General features: G+C 40.5%; 5 protein-coding genes across 8 annotated transcripts; 3 read left to right on the plus strand and 2 right to left on the minus strand.

Annotated features, from left to right (window-relative positions):
* Window positions 1-75: 75 nt before the first annotated feature.
* Window positions 76-4,504, plus strand: cideb (cell death inducing DFFA like effector b). Its single transcript, XM_044183571.1, has 5 exons — window positions 76-228; window positions 924-1,038; window positions 2,549-2,707; window positions 2,857-3,047; window positions 3,888-4,504. The coding sequence occupies exons 1-5, from the start codon at window positions 203-205 to the stop codon at window positions 4,027-4,029; spliced, it is 633 nt and encodes a 210-aa protein (XP_044039506.1). The 5' UTR covers window positions 76-202; the 3' UTR covers window positions 4,030-4,504.
* homezb (homeobox and leucine zipper encoding b) lies at window positions 4,362-8,271 on the minus strand. Of its 4 annotated transcripts, none has more exons than XM_044183566.1 (2): window positions 7,564-8,271; window positions 4,362-6,369 (listed from the first exon to the last, which is right to left on the minus strand). In XM_044183566.1, exons 1-2 carry the CDS (start codon window positions 7,588-7,590, stop codon window positions 4,846-4,848), a joined length of 1,551 nt encoding a protein of 516 aa, XP_044039501.1. In that variant the 5' UTR covers window positions 7,591-8,271; the 3' UTR covers window positions 4,362-4,845. The 4 variants fall into 4 exon arrangements, with proteins under 4 accessions (XP_044039501.1, XP_044039503.1, XP_044039502.1 ...); XM_044183568.1 differs by having other exon boundaries at window positions 7,411-8,270; XM_044183567.1 differs by having other exon boundaries at window positions 7,429-8,269.
* Window positions 8,272-10,048: 1,777 nt separating this feature from the next.
* Window positions 10,049-11,551, plus strand: si:dkey-183c6.9 (tripartite motif-containing protein 16). Its single transcript, XM_044185045.1, has one exon. The coding sequence runs from the start codon at window positions 10,049-10,051 to the stop codon at window positions 11,549-11,551; it is 1,503 nt and encodes a 500-aa protein (XP_044040980.1).
* Window positions 11,552-12,034: 483 nt separating this feature from the next.
* On the minus strand, window positions 12,035-17,406 carry gmpr2 (guanosine monophosphate reductase 2). Its single transcript, XM_044183570.1, has 10 exons — window positions 17,074-17,406; window positions 16,440-16,598; window positions 15,997-16,116; window positions 15,151-15,234; window positions 14,877-15,050; window positions 14,676-14,757; window positions 14,171-14,277; window positions 13,919-13,961; window positions 13,664-13,823; window positions 12,035-13,499 (listed from the first exon to the last, which is right to left on the minus strand). Exons 2-10 carry the CDS (start codon window positions 16,524-16,526, stop codon window positions 13,310-13,312), a joined length of 1,047 nt encoding a protein of 348 aa, XP_044039505.1. The 5' UTR covers window positions 16,527-16,598; window positions 17,074-17,406; the 3' UTR covers window positions 12,035-13,309.
* A 175-nt stretch (window positions 17,407-17,581) lies between these two features.
* nedd8 (NEDD8 ubiquitin like modifier) lies at window positions 17,582-20,995 on the plus strand. The gene is made up of 4 exons (XM_044183574.1): window positions 17,582-17,925; window positions 18,070-18,117; window positions 18,227-18,309; window positions 19,174-20,995. Exons 1-4 carry the CDS (start codon window positions 17,908-17,910, stop codon window positions 19,298-19,300), a joined length of 276 nt encoding a protein of 91 aa, XP_044039509.1. The 5' UTR covers window positions 17,582-17,907; the 3' UTR covers window positions 19,301-20,995.
* Window positions 20,996-22,116: the final 1,121 nt, after the last annotated feature.

The following is a 22,116-nucleotide window of genomic DNA, read 5'->3' on the forward strand; positions in this document are numbered from 1 at the left end:
TGGTCAGATAAAGAAAGGATGTCTCTCACACACACACACACACACACACACACACACAGGCGAGATGAACTTTGGCCTCTGTTGTTCTGTATCTGAGTTATCACCAGGCTCAGGGCAAAGTCCAGCTGCTGAGTCAAACGCAAGCAGTCCTGATATTACATTACAATTTGTTACACCTAAACACAACAAGAGACTGACGAGCATGGATACCACATCTTCATTCCTCAAGTAAGTGAAGAATTAGTTTAACAATAATGTGCGGATGCTGGAGCCGCCAAATTAATGTACGCCAAGCTTAAGTAAGTAATTAACTCAATGATATAACATGTCATTTTAAGCTATGTTATATTCTGACATTTTCAAGTGTTGGCCTGTTATAATGGGTAGGTAGGGGTGGCAACAGTTTCAGTGAGGTATGAAAAAACAGGATTTGAAATATTTGCTTAATTTCACCTCAAAATGAACAAACAAGTGCAACATATAAAAGGAGTGAAAGTCAATATTACAACGGAAGTGGATGACAGAATCTGATCTAATGCAGAGAAAGCATTGTACAGGTAATAAAGATGACCAGCATTAATGTGTGTAAAAGACAAGAGGATCCACTAGACAAGGGTTGAAAAAACAATGTGACCTAGTGATCAGGCCTTTTTCACAGAAGACATTTTGACATGTGAAAACACAGGTGTAAGTAATAAAATGAATGATGGCTAAATTCCATTTAGCTGCCTCAGTTTCAGGGTCCTGGTACTGTCACACTGTCATGGCTTACTGGGACACTTGAATAGAACAGAGCTGTTGTTAATTTTATTACATCTGTGCTTTTCCTGCTACGACAAGTCAAAATGTCTGCTGTGAGAATCTCAGAGGATCCAACACATTGAATAATAACTGAATTACCTTTCTGTCCGGCCTTTCCTCAGATCTGTAACCAAGCGAGTGTGGTCTCCACCACAGCGTCCTTTCAGAGTGTGTTGTCCCAACAGGGAGACCAGGAAGGGCATCACAGCCGGGACTCTGGAGGAACTGAAAGAGAGGGTGAGAGTGACTGTAAAAGATAAATCATGGAAATAAATAATAGCAAAGGTTCTGATCGGGGTAAAGCTGCTTGCAGTATATATAATACAATAAACATTGTAATGTAATATAATAAAAATGCAGAGGAAAAATGTAAAAAGATAAATTTATGATAAAAGGAAGTACTAAAAGGTGGCCAATTTGAAATATAAAAGAATAAAGGTTCAAATAAGAAAAAAAATGTATATAAACAATATAAATCTCATTAAAGAGGGAAATATTACTTAATGCTGGGTAACACTAAAAACAACTGTCAATAATCAATGTTTCAACAAGTGGATTAAAACGTAATGGTTATCTCGTCTAAAATCTTTGTAGAGGATGTTCCATTACCTCAAGAGCCTGACGATGTCAAAAACATGTGATCACATGTAGTCATGAGTCAGGGCTGCACTCACAGTGGTATAAAGATAAGATGTCTGAAGTGTAGCCGAGGGCCAGACCGAATCTTCTGAGAAAGTTTGAATATAAATTATATGTGTAACCGCTGACCGATTTAAAGTTGCTGCATTTGGAGTTAAACGGTAACATGTAGGTTTTTGTATCTGAGCACCAGACTGTATGAGAATACGTACTGTTCTGGTTTCTGAGAGGCTGGTCAAATGCTTTTGTCTGAAATGCTATTTTCTATGTAACTGGATTCTAGCTAATTTGCTGTCATTTATATCGATATGTGAAGTAACTGTGAGTAAGCATTCATTTACTGATGATCCATTAAGCTCCAACTTGTCACAAACAGGGTATCTGCAGGGCTTGAAAAGCATTGGCCTTAGAAGGTATTAAAAAGTCTTAAATTTACTCTCCAAAGGTGTTGAATATTTGTCTTGCCTGCATTTAGACAGTATTAGTTGTACATTTTTTGTAGGTTGTGTGCTGTCAACAGACGTTATACATATATAAACTACAAGTGAGACTGTTGTGACAGTGAACAGTGCTGCCGGAGGCTATTTAATCCTTTTTGTAGAGTTTCAGTCAGCACCATCAGACCTGTAGCAAACAATTTCACAAAAACTAAACTAAAATTGATCTAAACCTGAACTAAAATTAATTATCTATCAATTTTACGTTGCTTATCTGGGTCCAGGTCGCGTTAATTGATTATTTTTACATTATGAAGAATTATTGTTATATGCAGCTGGGAATTACTGACAAAAATGTGATGTATCAATAAATGCATGTACTTAATAAATGGTCGAACACTTATTGTCCATACTGGTTTTCTGTCATACTTATACGTCCGGCATTAATTAATTAATCCGCTAAATCGTAATAATTCACGCATTAGTTATGCATAGTTTAAGAATGTGTTTTTCAACCTTATTATAAAGTGCTAGCTACTGCACTAAGAGAAAGCTGGAAACATGACAGTGATGGTGTAACAAGAGTTTAAATCAATGGGTGAATTAAACCTCCAAAGTCTTTTTCTTCTGCTGTGCACATTAATCCAGAGCAACTTGAATCTGTGCTGTAGGTATGCCAGGCTTTGCTGCTGTCCCTGTCTGCAATGTCTCTGTCTCTGGTTTGTGAGGAGGACGGTACAGAGGTAGACTCCGACGAGTTCCTCATGTCCCTGCCTGACAACACCATGCTCATGGCCCTGCAGCCTGGACAGACGTGGAGACCACAGCCGGTATGTATAACCCCACATGTATTCATGTTATACCTTACACAGGCTCCTTTAAACCCAATTTATGGCTCCTGTGTCTTTCCATGATACACTTTAATGGCCCTTAATGCATCAAAATATTTGATATATGTCTGTTGTCTCTGATACCCCAGGGTTCAGTTATGCCCAGATCTCAAGACCACAACAAGCCTCGGACAGGGAGAGACATAGCTCGCATCACCTTTGACCTTTACAGGATGAGCCCAAAGGATGTCTTTGGCTCCCTGAGTGTGAAAGCCACATTCCAAGGCCTATACTCTGTGAGCGCTAACTTTCAGTGTCTGGGGCCCAAGAAAGTCCTCAGGTAAGGCAAGGGGGGGGGGGGTTATCACAAAAAGACACAATAGAGAAGCTACATTAAAGAGTCTTAAGTACTCGTTCTGCAGAAAAATCGCCCCTGTGACTGACTGATATATTATTACACGATTAGATTGTTGATACTGATTTATCAATTCGTAAGTGGTATTTGACTGTTTAGTTTAAACTACTTTATATACAGCCAGGAAATATAGTCTAGTGGTTTGGTTGGGCTCCCTCCAAAAGGGTCACAAGATCAATCTGAGAGGTTGTGACATGATTAATGGGAGAGGAAAGAAAAACAAGTTCTGCTACACAAATTTGTATGTGTTTTTTTTGGCGTTTCCCTAATCTTTGCCCTTTTTTTGCGAAATATTGGAAGTTTGGAAGGGAAATGTCTCTTTGGTGGAACTGCTAACAACTGCATCTGCAGTTGAGACAAGGAGCCCAAACTAGACACTGCTTTTGGTCACATGACTAAAAGTTTGGGAGCCACTGGTTTAACAACGCATTGTATTTTTATGTAAAATCTTAATCTGAAAATTAACTAGTGGCTGTCAAGCAAATGTAGTGGAGTAAAAAGCACAGTCATCCCCTCTGAAATGTAGTGGAGTAGAAGTATAAAGTACTTTGAAATTGTACTTGAGTAAATGTATTTTCCATCATTGCATCCTTTATTTGTCAATCTAACCTTTATTTTCTCCCTCAAACGATATGAGAAATACTTTGTTATAAAAATTTGATGATGAGAAGGCAAAAGCTTTTTCAAAGTCCAAATTTAGTGCACAATGCCAGTGATAAAAACGTACTTATACTGATGACACTTTATCTCGGTTCTGTTTTTCAGAGAAGCCCTGCGTGTCGCCTCCACCCTCCTACATGCTGCTGGACACCTGCTTATTACTTCCGCCTCCATGATCCGCCGCATTATCGAAGGCACTGACCTTTGGCAGCCACAGAGGGCAGAGTATACAGCCAGCTGGAACTGACGGAGCCAAGACCTATTTAGTGGTAACACAGAGTAACTAGCATTGGGTAGCCATGGTATTGTATAGTTGTTCTGCCATTTACTGCCTGAAAATGGGGGGAAATACTTTTTTTTTCTGTTAAGGTAGTATCTGTAACGCTTTAGTAACAAAGATAGCTTTGTAACATGAGAATGAGTGTCATAGCTATTAATATAGTTTTTCTATTTTTTGTGCAATATATTCTACATAATATCCTAGAATTGTACTATATTTTTGTTAATTTGGTGTGGATTATGCGTTGGCAGGTGAACTTCTGTTTCTATCCGTTCTGAGATTACAGGTGATTTGATATGCAACACTGCTATCTTTTTTGTAAAAGTTCTCATTAATTTGTAGTTTATGAATATTTTGATGTAACTAATAAGAAGAGTCATGTTCGAACAACAAGCAATGAATGTTTTTTACTTGAATGACAATAAAAAACGTCTGCACAGCACAAGGGGACTCATCGCTGTGAAATTGTATCTAGATTGCAAATGAGTATCTTTTGAAAAGACTGTGCATTCATGTTATCAAACATATTAAGTAATCACAATAACAGTATAACAATGCATTCCATATGAAAGAAGAGGCACATTTACAAGAATCTGTCTTGTATCTGTGTAAAAAAAAAAGCTCTCTCAAACTTCAACATAACAAACAGCTTAACCCTAAACTATTACAACGAACAAATTCAAGTCATAGAACTGCTTCTAATGCATCTTTTCAAATGTTAAGAGATGATCAATCTTCTTTCCCCTCAGTGGGATATCAGGAACACAGGCTGTGGCATCATTTCTACTCTGGAGGCACCTGCACGCTTTCATCCGCACTACAGCTTTCACTCGTTTCGAGCTTCATCTTCCAAGTTGCTTTTCTGCCGCCTTCACTTGGCTGTGCCTTCGCCAGTGCGTTCAGGCACTGCCGGTACTTGATGGTGGCCAGCGCCTGGCTGTACTGCTCTTGATTCATCCAGCGTGGCCTTCCTTTCTTGATATAATAGCGCATGTCACCGAACCACTGAATCAACGTGTAGCGGGGGACGCCAATCAGCATCACCAGTCGGTTGTACTCCTCCCTGTCTGGATACTGGCAGTGCGAGAATGCCACCTTCATCATCGCCAACTGAGTGTGTGTCTTTGTATTGCAGCGGATCGGAGTGCAACCGTCGACAGGATTATTGTTCACTTCCATGAGCTCCTTCAGTTTGCCAAAATCAGCGACGGCACCATTGTAGTTGGTTGACTCTGCATGCAGTTCTCCCTCTAGCCTAGCCTTCATTTCTGTTTTCCCCTCAAAGCTGCTTTTCACAGGGGTCATACCATTATTTGGGGGCTTGTTGTCAGTGAGTGGAGGCCCATCAAAGGCTTTAGTTTGAGACAGGGGGATGAGCAGAGGACTCGCATCCAGCGGCTCATCAGGCACCACAAAGCTCTTGTCGGCAGGCCAGCCTTGGACGGACTGTAATCTTTTGTTTGCTTTTGCCTTCATTTCCTTTCTGGTGAAAAGTGTTGTCTCCAACTGGGTGGATTTGGATTTGGTGGACTCCCTCTCAACTTTATCGCTTCTTATTTCTACTTCTCCTGCTCTCTCCACAACAGCCTCATCTCCTTGCTTCATTCTCTTCTTTCCCATCTTGTCTATCACTGTCACCCTTTTCCGCTTTTTGTGAGTATTCCTTTTGTTTTCCTCTTCTTCTACTTCTCTGTCCTTTATTTTCTTCATCAGTCGCTCCTGCTTAAATTTTCTCTCCAATCGCTCATTAGCCCTCACATTTTCTCCCATCATCCTTCGCTCATTTGTACTCAGTTCCTCCCTAACCTTTCCTGCCTTCTTCCCACCAGACTCTTTAACCTCTCTTTTCCATGTATTATTCTCTCCTGTATCCTCTTTTACCTCTTCCCCCATCCTGTTGTGCAGCTCTACCTTTCCCCGACTTGACTTGAACTTCATCTGAACCTTGTGGATGTCTTTATAGTCCCAGCTAATGCCATAGCGGAGCCTCTGTACCATAAACCACACCTTCACCTGGTCTGGGTGCAGGGAGCAGCGCTGCGCCAGTGCAGCTGTCTCTTTCTGTGTCAGATATGGAAACCTGTCGAAAGCCTTGTCCAGCTCTGCTGCACCATCGATCTGTAGGTTGATTTGATTTGAGTGTACCCATATAAGCCTCTGACTGTCAGACACCAGGGGGAGACACACTGCACTGTTCTGGTTCAGACTGAACCCCACTGGGGCAAAGTTAATGTCTGATGAAGTCTGAGTCTCTCCACGAGCGCCAGGTGTCTTTTGCCTCATTTCTCTCATCTGTGGTAATGACTCCTGCAAAGAGCAGACAAACAGACAGGGTTGATACCCAAAAAAAATAAGTATTCATTAAAAGAATAAAATAAAATACAAAAACTGAAAAGTAATCATCTGAACACACTCATCTTTTTCTTGGTATCCTGTGAACATGTATGTGAAACCAACCTGCTTGTTAACATTATGGCAACATATACTGTGAGACAATATAAATTTGTCACCCGTCACAGATTTTTCAATACAGTTTATATAGTTATATAAGTTATATATGGCGATTGTGGGCTACCGTTGCAAATCAGTGAGTTAGATTTTTTTGTGTCAATCTGATGAAGTACTTGATTTGTCAGGTGTTGATTTCACTGGATAAGCATAAAAAGACATTTCTATCTAGTTGTTTTATCTATAAAGCAACACAACTGAACTTCCAGAAAATGTGCCATATCACGATACATACTGAAATATAAACTCACATACTGTGATAAAAGATTTTATCCATATCACCAACCTTCACTTTAACATAGGATGTAAAATAAATACCTCTTTAATAGAGGTGTTATTTATTGTTAGCTGACGGCCATGCAGCACCGCAATTATCAAGATACTTGCACTTTTTGATTATGTATTAATGTAGATGCAGCATTTCAATGTGTTAGGTAGAGATAATTTGAACTTTACATGCTGCATTTTAGTTTAATCCATAATGTATTATATTTTGTTTGTCTATAACGTATTTTGTACAAAGTTACTAGTAACGTTAGTTTAACTTAGCTAACAGTTATGGTAATAATACTTTCCATTGCTATACTGCACATATAACGAGGGTTGACGTAACGTTAACTTACTGTTTTAACTTAAAAATAAACTGCCTCATGTTAATTTTGTGTTAACTATATTAAATCATTGACCAATTCATATTAAAGCAATAACGTTAGCACTGGTGTTTCATTTGCATAATTTGGGGTAAAAATTCATAATGACTCACATGCTAACTTGCTAAGTCACACGTTATGTAATTTCTTGACATTTGTAAAATGGCTAACTGAGTCTGCGGTAACTTACAATATTACCATCACTGACCGTTTGAGCTGCGTCTGCGCATCAGTCAGTTTGTTAGCATTAGCGGTAACGTTAGCTAAGCTAAGCTCTAGCTTAGTAGCAAAGATACTCTACAACCGTTTCTGTTAGTAGCCTACGTGAAACGTCACTGCGCACAATTGTAGTGTCCGTGACGTCACCCATAGGTTTCTGAAGAGCCGTTGTGAAGCGTTCGTTTTCTTTCCCACGAGCTTTCCGCCATGTCCCACCCCTACTCTGCCTCTGATTGGCTATACCTAACCCTAAACCCAACCTAACCGACGGAAGGAAGGAGTACTAGCCAATCAGAGGGAGTGCTGGGGGTAAGCTGGTAGGAAAAAAAATAATGAGTCTAAACTTGTGAAGCTCAAAGTGGGTGGCTCCCATAGACTGCTCCTGGTGGCTCCGGCCGTCGCCATCTTGGCAGTACCTAACTCCGGCTAATCCAAAAATGGGCAAAGAGGTGGAGCTGAGGCTAGCCAAATGAGGCCTGGTTGCTGAACCACCTAGCTGCTAGTCACCTGAGAGGGCACCCACCTGTAACTCAAAGTCCTTAATTATGCGTAATTTTAAGCCTTTAATTTAAACGCTGAGTTCTTAAATAAATTCACCCCCCTCACAGTCATGAGTGTACAGAGTAAACAGGAGGGGGCTGAGCACACAGCCCTGGGGGGCTCCTGTGTTGAGCACTAGAGTGGAGGAGGTGTGACTGTCCGGGGTCTGCGAGGAAGTCCAAGTCCAGTTGCAGAGTGTGGCACTCAAGCCCAGAGTGCTAAATTTTCCAATCAGTTTCATGGGGGAGATTGTGTTGAATGCTGAGCTGAAATCAACAAAGCCAAAGGGAGGGCAGTGGAGATGGCATCCTCTGTGGATCTGTTGGTTCTGAAAGCAAACTGGTGAGGGTCCAGGCTGGCTGGGATGTTGTTCTTTATGTGCTGGAGAACCACTTTCTCAAAGCACTTTATCAGCATGGGGGTGAGAGCCACAGGGCGGTAGTCATTTAGACTAGACACTGCTGACTTTTCAGGTACAGGGAGACAGTGATATGTTAAAAATGTCAGTAATCACATCAACTAGCTGATTGTCACATGTTCGTAGTACACAGGGATGATATGAGGCCCAGCAGCTAATAGAGACCAAACCTTGAGGTTGCCGCGTGAGGCGCAAAATGCACAGGACAGGTTAGCTTGCTGTTATAATACAGCAATTTAGCTAATTTTTCCTAACCTATAATTAATCCTCTTTTCTGTGGCAGTATCAAGAAAACACAAGTTATCACTAACTTCAGCTCATGAATGATTTGGAGTTCCTACCTTTCAGAAAAAAATGTCTTGTAAGGTGACAGGTGATTTTTCTGCTGATTCCATACATATGGTAAAACCACCCAGTGGATCCAGATAGATGAACACTGCTTAAGCTAGAGTTTGTTTGGTAAATTTAATGATCACATCTTCAGGAACGCAGTTTAATGTTATCTCATAAAGTGTATTCTCCCGGGGTTTATCTATGACATGGGGATGGGACGTTCAAAATAATACAAGATGATCGAAATATGGATTATTTGATCAAATGTACCATCAAGTTTATTAGGTACACTTAGCTGTGTGTTGTGCAGTCTTATACAACAGCCCTGCAATAAATTTTTGTTGAAAGTGTTTTAGAGAGATGGATGGATGGAGTGTACAATTAGAAACACCTAGGCTAATCCAACAGCTCCAAAATGACAAGAAAGTGTACCCCTCTAACACAGTTTCCACAAAAGCAAAGTATTATAACTTTCATGATCAAAGGAATTGTTTGGCTGAATAGTTTTAGCTAGTTGTACCTTTTAAACTGGCAACTGAGTGTAGGTTTTACCTGTGTTAGAATAAAAATGTACATAAGTTATCCCATTTATGTTTTGTTCTTAGTATCCTTTAAAGTACACAGCAATGCTGTGTGTGTATGTGTGTTATTAAACTTGTGTCTGTGAGAATAACAGGAATGCACCCTGCCATCCTGTGACCGACAGGGCAGGCTGACACCGCACCAGATGGTCTCATGAGTTGTGGCTGGCCTCAAGGCCGCTCTCACGAGATAGACCTGACAACACCACTTTCTTTCTTTTCTTATTGTAGCAGTATATACTTCCCCCACCCCTTAGAAAACTATGTAACAGGGAATCTCCTAAACTGAATAAAAAAGAGGAGGCTGCATGGATGCACTTCAGAGTGAGTAGGAGATGTAACTGAATGCATCTATGCTTACTCTCCTCGAGTAAAACTTAAGTTAATGCCTTTGTCTTTCTTTCCTTGTATATGATTTAAATGTTCTAGGTGTCTTGAACCTGACAACCTGCTGTAGATTATTAATCCTTTTTTACTGATAAGGTTATATATCAGTTTTATGAGCAGTAGGCAAACAAGTGACACTATTGTACTGCTACAAAAGAATCATTTGTGTGTACACTGTACATAGTTCATTTCCCAGGATATGATACTGCTGGAGAGATCAGCTCAAGCCATCGCACCAGACTCTGACTGACCAGCGACAGGCAAACCAGTATTTTGTCTACAAGGGCAACCTGAGGAGTTTATTCAACCGAAACATAAGAGCAATACATTCAAGATCTGCTTTCGAAAACATGTCTGACAATATACAAAAGGACCCACAAGTCATCCTCTGCGACATGTGCATAGAGGAGGACAGGAAACTGGCTCGGAAGACCTGCATGAAATGTGAGATCTCCATGTGCGTCCAGCACCTCCAGGCCCACCTGACCACTCCTGTGTTACTACAGACTCATCCTCTGACTGAACCCATGTCTTTATGTGGGACCACTAAATGCCCACAACATGGCAAACTTGTGGAGTACTACTGCTTGGATGACATGACCTGTGTGTGTGTTTCCTGCGCCATTGAAGACCAGCACCGCCTGCACAACATGAAGACCTTCTCCACAGCCCACAAAGAGCTCATGGAAAAGCTGAATGCTGAGCAGCAGGCCTTACTGGTGAAAACTGATGATAAGAATGTGAGTCTGGAAAAGTGGGAGAAGAGCGAAAGAGAGAAGCTGGGTCGCTCTAGTGTGCGTCTCATTGAGGCTGTGACTAACCTGCGTGACATTGCCCTGACCAGTGTCCAGAGTTCAGTCTCTGCTCGTATGGTGTCTATCAAAACCAGCAAGACCAGCATGCAAGCAGCACAGAACGAGAAGGACACCTTCAGATTCCTGCAGATGTATTCTCAGGTGCATCAGGATGTGGAGAAGGCCAAGGCTGTGGATCTAAGAAAAGGTTTGGAGCCCGGCAGTGATCGTGACAAACTGGTTCAGGAGATACGACAGAATGGTGAAAAAATGGTGAAGCAAGCAGGCCAGTTCTGGGGATCCCTGTTGACTCTGGTTGACCCAGAGAACCACCAGGAGCTCATTGCTACTAGTTCAGACCTGATCTTTGACCCGCAGACTTTAGGCCCCGGCATGTCACTCTCCAAAGACAGCAGGAAGGTTTTCTACAGTAGCCAGCTGGGACAATACTCTGCCACACTTCTAATCCGTAGTATCCTGTCAGTTACTAACTTTCAGAGGTGGATGGTCAGTCTTTCCCAAGAGTTTGACTGGACCATTGGTTTATGTGACAAACAGTCTGCAAAGAACTTGAAGGACGGACCTGTCTATGGTCTGTGCCGCGAAGGTAACCAGCTCAGCTCTCTCACGACAGAGTATGACAATTGCTCTGATGCATCAATCAATCAGAAACAACACAGGGTTTCCTCGGCATTAATTACATATCCGAGCACAAATGGAGACAAGGCCGTACCAAGACCTGAAATGGTGGAAGTGTTTTGGAACTTTGTTGCTTCCTCGTTGTCCTTCTTCAGCCGAACCGGACAGCACCAGAGGGAAGAAATAATCACAATTAAGATGAGCCTCAACAAGTGGGACCTGGCCCCCTTTGTTCGACTAGGAAAGGAAAACGGCCAAAATATTCCCCAGCAGGAATGGAAGTGCTCCTGTGGGAAGCGTTACCACAAGAACGGCCATGGAGGCGGCTTTGGAACTTTCCAGTACTCTCAGGCTAATTGTTCCTGTGGAGCAAGTATTGGTGGCGTATCCATCACAGAGGTGGTTTGTGAACTTCAGTAATTGGTGGGACCCCGTTGATCATTGCTAATCATTATACAAAGCTAAGAAGTGCATGGCTACAAATAACTACAGTATTAATGTTGTTTGCTTTCATTGGATCAGTATAAATCTTACTGAGTCATCAGTCATAGGATAATGCTGTGATTGTTTTTAGTGTACAAAATACAGATCATGCAATGTAACGTCTTCAGCTGAATATCTTTTCATTGCAGTGATGTTCATTAATTTGTTTGGGGAGTTACTTCTACTGTAGCAACAAGATCATTTTGTTTTAACTGTAATGTTTCTTTTGTTCTTTTTTTCTGCCTGCCAGTTTAAGGTGTTTGTCTCCATCTACTGGTGGTGAATGTGTCATTGTTCTCACGTAGCACCGTATCTTACAGTGCATGGTCTAATTAGGTCAGAATGGCAACAAGGAATTTGTGTCTTTTGTGTCGTAAAAACATTGTGAATGATCCGCTCAATAATAAAGCCAGGAAAATGTTAAGATGTGGAATGTTTTTATTGACTGGTTAAAACGTGAAGTGAAAAAAAGTGAATTTAAAAACTGCATTTTAAATTTGACATTTTGCCATTTTCATACCAATGTGACAAAAAAATTAAACACAGATAATGTAAGAACAGCTTGAAATAGAGTAACTAGAGACACTGTGCGAAGTGAAACCATACCCAATACTGATGCTGTAAAACTTCCAAGGCTAATTCCAAGGAATGACCAGTTAATTTAAAGGCTATAATGAATCAAATTAATTTGAATGTGCACATCACTAACATAAACCCACACAAACTTTGGTATTGATCAGGAGCAGCTAGAACCAGAGAACAGAAAAGCTGCATATATGTTTATATTGAATAACACCTCTGCTATGAATTCAGCACTTACAATCCCGTACATTGCTATGTACTGTATGTGCTGACTGTACGCTAGCATGCAGCGTATACTGGTCCATATATAAATTCTCCCAAATTTAATTCATCTACTAGTTTAAAAAGTAGCAGTAGTAATAGTGCTGGAAACAATGTATGACACTGTAGTTTTAAAACATATCTATCAGACAATAACAGAAACTAAATAATGGAATCTCAAAATACAAATCATTAAAGTGCAAAACTTAATGAGTGTTGGAATGACATTTCTAAAAACATTTCCATTTCCTAATTAGTCACAGCAGCTGCATACATATTTAGGCTTTCTAAATACTTTAAGACATTTGCAATAATTTTACATGTGGGTGACGAAGGCTTACAGTATGATTTCGGCACAGAGCATAGAGACATGTTATAGATGCTGTTTATAGACAGCCACAGATTTGCATAAAAAGAACAACTAAGGACCTTGTATTGGAATGATGAGACAGCAGATAAGTAACGAGCTGGAGAATTACTTCTCTAGCTTAACTCTTACTGTCTAGAGACATACTGACCCCTGAAAACCTTTGTGGCTTGTATGGAAAAAGTAACGTTCAGAGTCTAAAGTGACTCAGAGTCTGTGTGCTGAAAAATATTTCTGTTAATGTCAATGAGGTCAAAGCTTAATATACTAAAATTGCATTGAAATTTCAAATTAAAGAACCGTAACTTATGTCAAAAACAAAACTAAAAAGGATAGTAAAAGGGCAGTATTTACGTATTAATATACGTGTCCGTTCACTTGTGTCTACACATTGTCGATGCACAAACATCACCAGGACATCTGGGAGTCAGACAGGCAGTGTTGCAGACTTATCCTTCAATCTGAAGCAGGATCGAGCTGGACATTCAGCTGTCGTCGCCGAAGACAGTGTTGAGCTGTTGGGTGACCCTGATGAAGGTGGTCCTGCGGCTCAGCTCCTTCAGTTTGCCTGCCCCAACATAAGTGCAGGTGGAGCGGACCCCACCCAGGATGTCTCGTATTGTCACATCCACTGGACCTTTGTAAAGAACTTCGACTGTCTTCCCCTCCGACGCTCTGGAGGCAAAAAAAAAAAAAAAGTGTAAACATGGTATACTACGTACAGAACAATCACCACTCTGCACTATAGGTTTAGCGATTAATACTGACAGGCAAAACACCCACAAACACATAAGAAAGACTTATTTTTTCCCTTAAATACCAAAATAACTAACTCTCACCTGTACTCAGCCAAGCCTCCTGCATATTTCTTCATCGCCGTGTCGGAGCTCATTCCATAGAACAGTTTGTATTTCTTGCCATTTTTCTCAATAATCTCGCCCCCGCTTTCTGAGTGGCCAGCAAGCATACCGCCCAGCATCACAAAGTCTGCTCCAGCACCTGAGAGTCACACAGAAAGAGCCAAACAAATAGTGAATTTTAACAGAAAGAGTTCTCACTATGGCTGGAACTTGAGTGAAAACACTGAAACTTACCAAAAGCCTTTGAGACATCTCCTGGGCAAGTACATCCCCCATCCTGTGTGAATGAGAAGAAAGGTGAAAAGACAAAACAAAACACCATGTTATGAGTGTGACTGTATGTTTATCATGGCTGTACATGCAACTAAGCAAAGTAGCTGCTGGCTGTAGCTTCATATTTAGCCCTTAACATTAATTCCAGACAACAAGAATTGTGTAGAAATTATGATTAAAATCACTGGATTATCACAGAAGAGAGTCACTCACAGAGATGATGTGGCCACCCAAGCCATGGGCTGCATCTGCACACTCAATCACAGCGCTGAGCTGGGGGTACCCCACCCCTGTCTTCTTGCGGGTGGTACACACAGAGCCTGTAGAGGAAGACACAAGTGTAAGAGATGACTCTTAAGATTTCTAGTCTGCAGTCCATGATTTGCAAACAGCATTTGCAGGCACTGTTTGTGGTCGGTTTTATGTGCTACATAGCAAATATCCATCCAGGAAAGTACGTGAAAGTTATTAAATATAAATAATAGTCTAAATTCACCTGATTGGTAAAACCCCACCCATGTCGTACTCTAAGCAAGTTAGTTAAACACAGTTCTGTAAATTGGGTTCTTAAATATGGTGTGATGCATTTACAAATTAATAATGTACATTTGTCGTGCATTAAATAAGTACTGACAGAGTATTACGATAACCTCGTGATGATGTTATAATGTTCTGTCCAGACGCAGAAATGCGTTAGTAAGTGTTACGCTGTGATCACCTGGTCCGATGCCTACTTTGATGATGTCAGCGCCAGCCAGGATCAGCTCTTCTACCATCTCTCCTGTCACCACGTTTCCTGCCTGAGCAAAATAAAAGTAATAAGAAAAAATGTGTCATTGATCAAAGAAATGTTGACCTGTGAACATCCATTCCCTTTTCAGTGACACATACTGTAGTTTAAAGGCGGACATCTACTAACTATTATAGTGTGAGAGGGGAACTTCTGCCTGACGTCTTTGACAAAGTGAACAAAGTGTTCAGAGTAACCGTTAGCCACGTCTACACAGATATACTGGAGCTGTGGCACCGCCTCCAAGATGGCTGAAATCCTGTCAAAGTCTCCATCTCCGGTCCCTGTGCTGACTGCTACACTCTGGGAGATAAACAGAGAAGAGAGAGAGTGTTACAATAAATACCACCATTAATAAACTCCCTGAAATAAAGGGTTACATAATAATTAACACTTTGACTACCTCCACACATTTGGGATGTTTCTTTGCAAACTCCACCCAGTCATCCACAGAGTAATGTTTGTGAATCGTGGTGAAGAGAGTGAACTAGTGGAAGAGAAAAAGAACAAAAGAGTAACTGATTTTTTTTTTGCAGAGACATGATGCAACATGGACACCGCAACACAAATCGGCAGTGTTGCAAAATTCTGGTGCACATTGTTATCTGTGAACGGTGCAATGACATCTAATGACCGCTAGGGGCAGCTTTTCTAACTGTGAGTGAGTGATGGAGTGAATGAACGAACAAAACAATAAATTCATTAATATATGAGTGAGGTTTTTTTTTTTTTTTTTTAAATCTATGGAGGTGCTTATCATCTTTCCGTGGCTTAAACGGCCAAGAGGACCCTGAATTAAGACAAGTAACATACAGTCGGTTGTGTCATTCATTATCATAACAAGGACATAGAAACAGACGCTACACATACAGTAAGCCACCAATACTTCAATTCTGGCATCAGGAAACCTTGATCGGAAAGCTTGATCACCTCTTGTTTTTAATCTGGTCTTTGGTGAAGCAAACAAAGAAAGTAGGGCCTGTCCTCATTCATCAGTCTGTTATGTAATATATGGATTATTAGGCATTATAGTGTTCACTGCTTAGATTAACTTTAGGATCACCTAGTTTTGTTGAGACTACTTTGGTCACTTTTCCTTCCGACAAAACAATTAACCGACTCCAACAACATTTGTACAAGACAAAATAATAAATAACATTCACGTAGATTCTAGCCCTATGTGCTCTATGAAGCTCTTTGTGAAATAATAAGTGATTTATTTACATATCCCATGTAATGCATAACCTACCTGGTGCAAAGCCAGGGCCATCTCAAAGGTCCCCACAGTGTCCATGTTTGCAGCGACGATGGGGATCCCTCTGTAGCTGCCCTTGGAGTTCCTGAAAGTGAAGCTCCTGATTAGGTCCACCTGGGAGAGGCAAGGACAATGAGATATAGATGTACTTAATAGTTTTATAGATTTGTTAAACTAACTAGAAAATAATTTATTTTAGCAATTTGAAATTCTCTACATGATTCACAATGTGTTACTACAGTCACAGGGCAGCAGGAGCCTATATTTTATAGATGCAGGTTTGTGGCTTGAATTCTCTAACCAGCTAGTAAAATGAGGATGTGTGCTCACTCAAATGAACTTCCCAGGGATACCTAAAGGTTCAGATAATGGAAACATCTGTATTTAGGTCAGTCAGATTTCATGTGGGGAAAAAAATTACACAGCTGTGTTCCTACCTCGTTCCTAGACTTGAGTGTGCTCCGCTTTGGACGGAGGAGCACATCCTTAAAGTCCAGCTTGATGTCATTCTCAATGCGAGGCATTTTAGAAACAGGTTGCGCAGGTAGTGTAACAAAAGAAATGTGAAATGAAGCAGTTTGTCCCAGAATGTGAATCTGTACAAGAGAGGGAGGTCAGAGTTCAGGATGATTGCTTTGTGCTGTGTCTTTTCTCATTTTTACTCACACTTGTCCTTCTTTATACACACACTTTTGGTCATCAAACGCCGTCAAGTACAAGTAGGCATGGTGTAGGCCGGGGTCTGCAATGAACCCATTAAAAGCAAACATGCTTCTCGAAATCAAAATATGCCAGAATTAGCCAGAACTGTAGTTACTGCTGTGTGGAAAATGCAATAAGGCTATCTTTAGCTGGATAGCGGTTTCAAAATGCTATTCACACTAAACTATACCACAAAGATCAGAGCAGTGTTGTTTACTTAGCCCCGACATCAAAATCCAAGGTCACATAGGTTGAAAGTGACAACATTTAATCCACTTGATAAGTATTGCAAACCGTTTACCTTAGCATAAGATACTAATTAGCCAGCGAATGACTTGACTAATAGATTTAGCAAAATAACGTATTTACCGTTAGGAAAATATGACTCAGTTTTGCTTCTTCTTCTTCTTCTTCTTCTTCTTCTTCTTCTTCTTCTTCTGCTTCTGCTTCTTCTTCTTCTTCTTGTGGAATTTTAAGGCAGGCTAGGCGTATTCAGCGCATTGCTGCCTCACTCTGGATGGAACGGTCACTACTTATTAGTCAGCCCCTAATGGCCTACATCATTGAATACAGGCCTGTAGAACGAAGAAAGTCAATGATATTTCTAGCAATTTGGTTTTTATTTTCACTCTCCCCTAACAGAGTTTTTAAGGAGAATATCTCCACTCCCATGACTTAGCTTGTCTGTGCCGCTGTTTCCTTTTCCACTGTGTGTGTGGGAAGCTTTACGGTGGCGGACGCCAACTGCCAGCCACTTTGTAGTTTTTAAAGGGCTTTAGCTAGTAGGCGACACGCAGGCAAAAACTACAAAGGCGAGATCGTTTTACGCCACGCTGCGAGGATGTCGTAAGGATTGTTTTAGGTACTCAGGAAACACATTTCGGGTTGCCTTTGTTGGGGCGATACACACGCTAATGTAGAACCATTTTAGGGCAAATTCTGTGCTTTTTCAACGGTAAATAAAGCAAATGCGAAGTCCGAAATAAAAGTGAAGCGGAACCTTTGACGTACAAACAAGGAGGCGGTGGGATTCACTGAGCAACACAGGAAACACGCATTGAATTTTTGGAAGGGAAGGAATATTGAGTTTCCTCACCAAAATACTGTCTTATCATTATCGTATATCAAATCATTGATTCAGTTAGCATAAAATCATACTACTGATCCCGCTCCTGTTTATTTGGTAATAACAAGTCAACAAAGATGCTGATTAAAGTGAAGGTAAGGCAAAGCAAACATAACGATTAACCCGGTTTAACAGTTAGCCAAGCATTTGAACAGTTGTTATTCCTGAGTCACTGAGTTGTGTCCAGTCTCATAATTTGCTCAACAATGACCTGAAATTGTTTGGTTTTTTTATCACAGACACTCACAGGCAAAGAGATAGAGATTGACATAGAGCCCACAGATAAGGTATATACTTATCTTTTATTTCCGCATTTGTGCTGTATGCTGATAATTACCCGTTATTCGGTGTGTGTTTGAGCATCGAGCAATATGTTTTACATTGACTTCCATCCAGGTGGAGCGGATTAAAGAAAGGGTGGAGGAGAAAGAAGGGATCCCTCCACAGCAGCAGAGGTTGATCTACAGTGGAAAGCAGATGTAAGATTAAGATGCCCTTTCTTTTTCTTTACCTGTCTTTAATATCCCCAGCCTTCATTTTCCCATCCTTAACCCTTAATTAAATTTTTCTCAATGTGACCATATTCCTTGTAAACCATAAAACTAACAATGAACTGATCCTGCTACGAAATACTGCCTGTGTATCCAAAGCCTGATAGACCTTATTCCTCTGTGCCATAGACCTCCATTGTTAAGCCACACTGTTGCACTGGGTGAAAATAGTCCTAAACAAATGCACCAGCATCCAGCTGTTTTAGGAAATCATTTAGCCTTCATTTAAAATGAAACTATATATTCAGGACCTGTTTTTAAAGATTTATGTCTTTGGTAGGAAGTCGGAAACTTTATAGTACACAGGGGTAATTTGCCTTGCAGCTAGGTGAAACATAGAATACACACAGACTTAAATCATACGATACATAAAACATAATAAAATACTTAAAACATATAATAAAATATGTAAAACAAATGCTAAAACCCACCACACAAGCTCACATCAAACAATATACATCAAGTGACGGCATAACACGAAAGAGTACACCCAGCCATCATCATCCAACCCAGTCATCACCAAAAACATCATCACCAAAAACATCATCACCATCATCACCACCAGTTTTATATGGAAAAATATAGAATAACACCAACCTTATGCTTACACTCGTTCAGGAAGAAGTTGCATATCTTTTTTCCTTAAGAATATTTTATGCTGAGTGTGTCAGGCAATGTCATTCTAATTGTTCTGGCTGTCATTGTAAAAAATAAAACAATATGAGGTTTAGTTTTTTAATAGAGGAATTTCTGCTGTCTGACATCTTCTACCCTGTATGTCTTTGTTCTCAGGAACGATGAGAAAACAGCGGCAGACTATAAAATCCAGGGAGGCTCTGTTCTCCATCTGGTACTTGCTCTGCGAGGAGGACAGGCGCTTCGCTCTCCCAGAAGCCTATACCTCAAGCCTGCATTGTAGCCATCATTTGGAAACATGCCTTAGCCTTTGCGATGCCTACACTAAGTGGATACACCGAAGATGCACAGCCACAGGTTGTGGAGTCACTGGGCGGCATTGTAGGCAACACAGAGCCATTGGTAGAAAGAGTTAGATCAGGTTCTACTTGTGGCAGCTACTTCCCTACAGCCAAATATGTGTTGGCTGCAAACACTGCCCCCACTGTAACATTGCCATGGCCAATGTTACATCTTCTGTCCCGGCAGAAAAGGCAAAGTTTCTTTCAGAATTAAACAAAGCTTTGGCTAAAGATTTACAACCCAGAGCTAATTTTGGCTGCTACAGAAAACTACTTGAACTACAGTGTTCAAGCCATTCTCTGTCTGCAGCTCTGCATGTAAGCACAGAGGTTGCCTTTGTTCCACTGATGATAAAACAGATAACTGTAGCTTAAAGACGCTTCAAGGAAACCCATCCTTGGATTATAGCCTTTGCCTTCAGTGTGACACAAACTGCGGTTTACTTTTTCTGCTTCATCCATGTTTTATTCTGTTCTGCCCCAACTCACTTAGTGTAATTATCTGGGTGTATCAACATATCAAAAGTTATTTTTTCTTGCGGAGCACCCATGTAGCTCAGTTAGATTTGTGATAGATGGACAACAGTTTGTTTAAAAGAATAGTTTGACATTTTGGGATATACACATAATTGTTTTTTGGCAGAAAGTTAGATGACAGGATTTATACCACTCATATTTGTTAAATATAAGGCTACAGCCAGCATCTGGTTTGCTTTACTTAGCACAAAAACTGAAAAGGGGAAAACATCTAACCTGGCTCTGTCCAACACAAGCTAAATCCTCCTACCAGCAGCTCTAAACCTCACTTATTAACAACTTGTAAATTGTTTGTTAATCCATACGAAAAACGAAGTTTAAAATGACAATTTGCTGCTTCACGGAGGGTTATGTGCTGGACTTTTTCTTGGCTCTGAATCGTAGGAAGTTACTGCTCCCAGCCAAGAAATAGTCCAGTACATAGCCCCCTGAAAAACAGCAAATTGGGGTTTTTACACTTCGGTTTTTGTACGGATTAAACAGTTGAGATATGATGTGTTAATTACTGATATTTAGAGGTGCTGTTAGGCAGATTTTGTTACTGTTGGACAGAGGCAGACTAGCCGTTTCCCCATTTCCAATCTTTGTAGTAAGCTTAGCTAATCGGTTGATGGCTGTAGCCTTATATTAATGTGTAGCGTAGGTATTTTTCAACATGGACCCTATTTTCCCGTGTTTTTGTATCTAAGTGACTAATTGGGACAGCAATTTTTGAAATTGGTCTAGAATTGAGGGAGAGGGCTGCAGCTGGCCGCAGCTAAACTGGCTGCAAGGTAATTATCTGGGGCAATTGCGCACCGTCAATGTATGTCCACTAAAAGTGCTTGTTTTTGCCTCTGACAGGTTCAGATTGTTATTATAAATGTCTGACAACATTATGGAAAGGATCCCTAAAAAGGTAGACCTTTTTGTTAAAGAATAAGATACTTTTTGTTTAACCAGAAACAGCCGTATAGCGCACCCCTCAAAGCCACCAGACTCCATTGACAAATACAGTAATTTTAACTTGCAGCTCATCGTAACATCGTTACATTTAATTCAAACTCAACGGAAACAAAATAAAACTCCACAAAACCATCTTGGTTTGCCTTTTCACTGGTCCAACAATCACCAACTCTGGTTTGGTCGAAATAAATCCTTAATTCACTGAGTTAGATGTGAAAATATCGAGAGAGGAGCGAGAGGCAGGTCGGGCATCAGAGAGGCAGCGGGGAGAAACGAACCACATCACATTTTCACATCTCACTCAGTGAATTAAGGATTTATTTCGACCCCACCAGAGCTGGTGATTGTTAGAACAGTGGAAAGACAAACCAAGATGTTTTGATGAGTTTTATTTTGTTTCTGTCGAGTTTGAATGTTTACGATGATCTGCGAGGTAAAATTACTGTATTTGTCAATGGAGTCTGGTGGCTTTGAGGAGAGCACTGTACGACTGTTTCTGGTTAAACAAAAAGTATCTTATTCTTTAATAAAAAGGTCTGTCTTTTTAGGGATCCTATCCATAATGTTGTCAGACACTTATAATAACAATCTGAACCTGTCAGTGGCAAAAACAAGCACTTTTAGTGGACGTACATTGACGGTGCGCAATTGCCCCGGATGATTACATTACAGCCGGTTTCACGGCTGCAGGCTGCAGCCCTCTCGCTCAATACTGGACCGATTTCAAAAATTGTTGTCCCAATTAGTCACTTAGACATAAAAACATGGGAAAATACATGTTGAAAAATACCAAAGTTTCCTTAAATGGACAAAGAATGGTAAAAGAGTGTTATCGATATTCTCATCTAATTCTCAGCCAGAAAACGAAGAAGCATATTTCCCAAAATGATGAACTATTCCTATAAAGGAAAACAAGTAAAGTAAATGTTTTGTGTCATGAAAACCTCCCACCACTTTTTGTAAATCATGTACCAGGGTTTGCTTTATACGTGCTTCATAAGTAGATTGAGCATGTCCATTCAGTAGGATAATGTTTTATATAATTTCACATGAATTTAATTTGTTAAGAGTAATTTGTTTTTGTTCTGATTGCACATTTTACTGTTTAGAAGACAAGAAACATGCCAACTATGGTGTTGTCTGACAATGGCTTCAGTTTACATGGATATTGTTAGGTTTGTTTGTATGTTCAGAGAAGCAATGTTAACTTTTGGGATTGCTGTCAGCACCCATATGCCCCCCGCAGTGTGTACTGAATTGACCTATGCTGATTAGT

The sequence above is a fragment of the Siniperca chuatsi genome, linkage group LG22, assembly GCF_020085105.1.
Source record: "Siniperca chuatsi isolate FFG_IHB_CAS linkage group LG22, ASM2008510v1, whole genome shotgun sequence".
Taxonomy (NCBI): Eukaryota; Metazoa; Chordata; class Actinopteri; order Centrarchiformes; family Sinipercidae; genus Siniperca; species Siniperca chuatsi.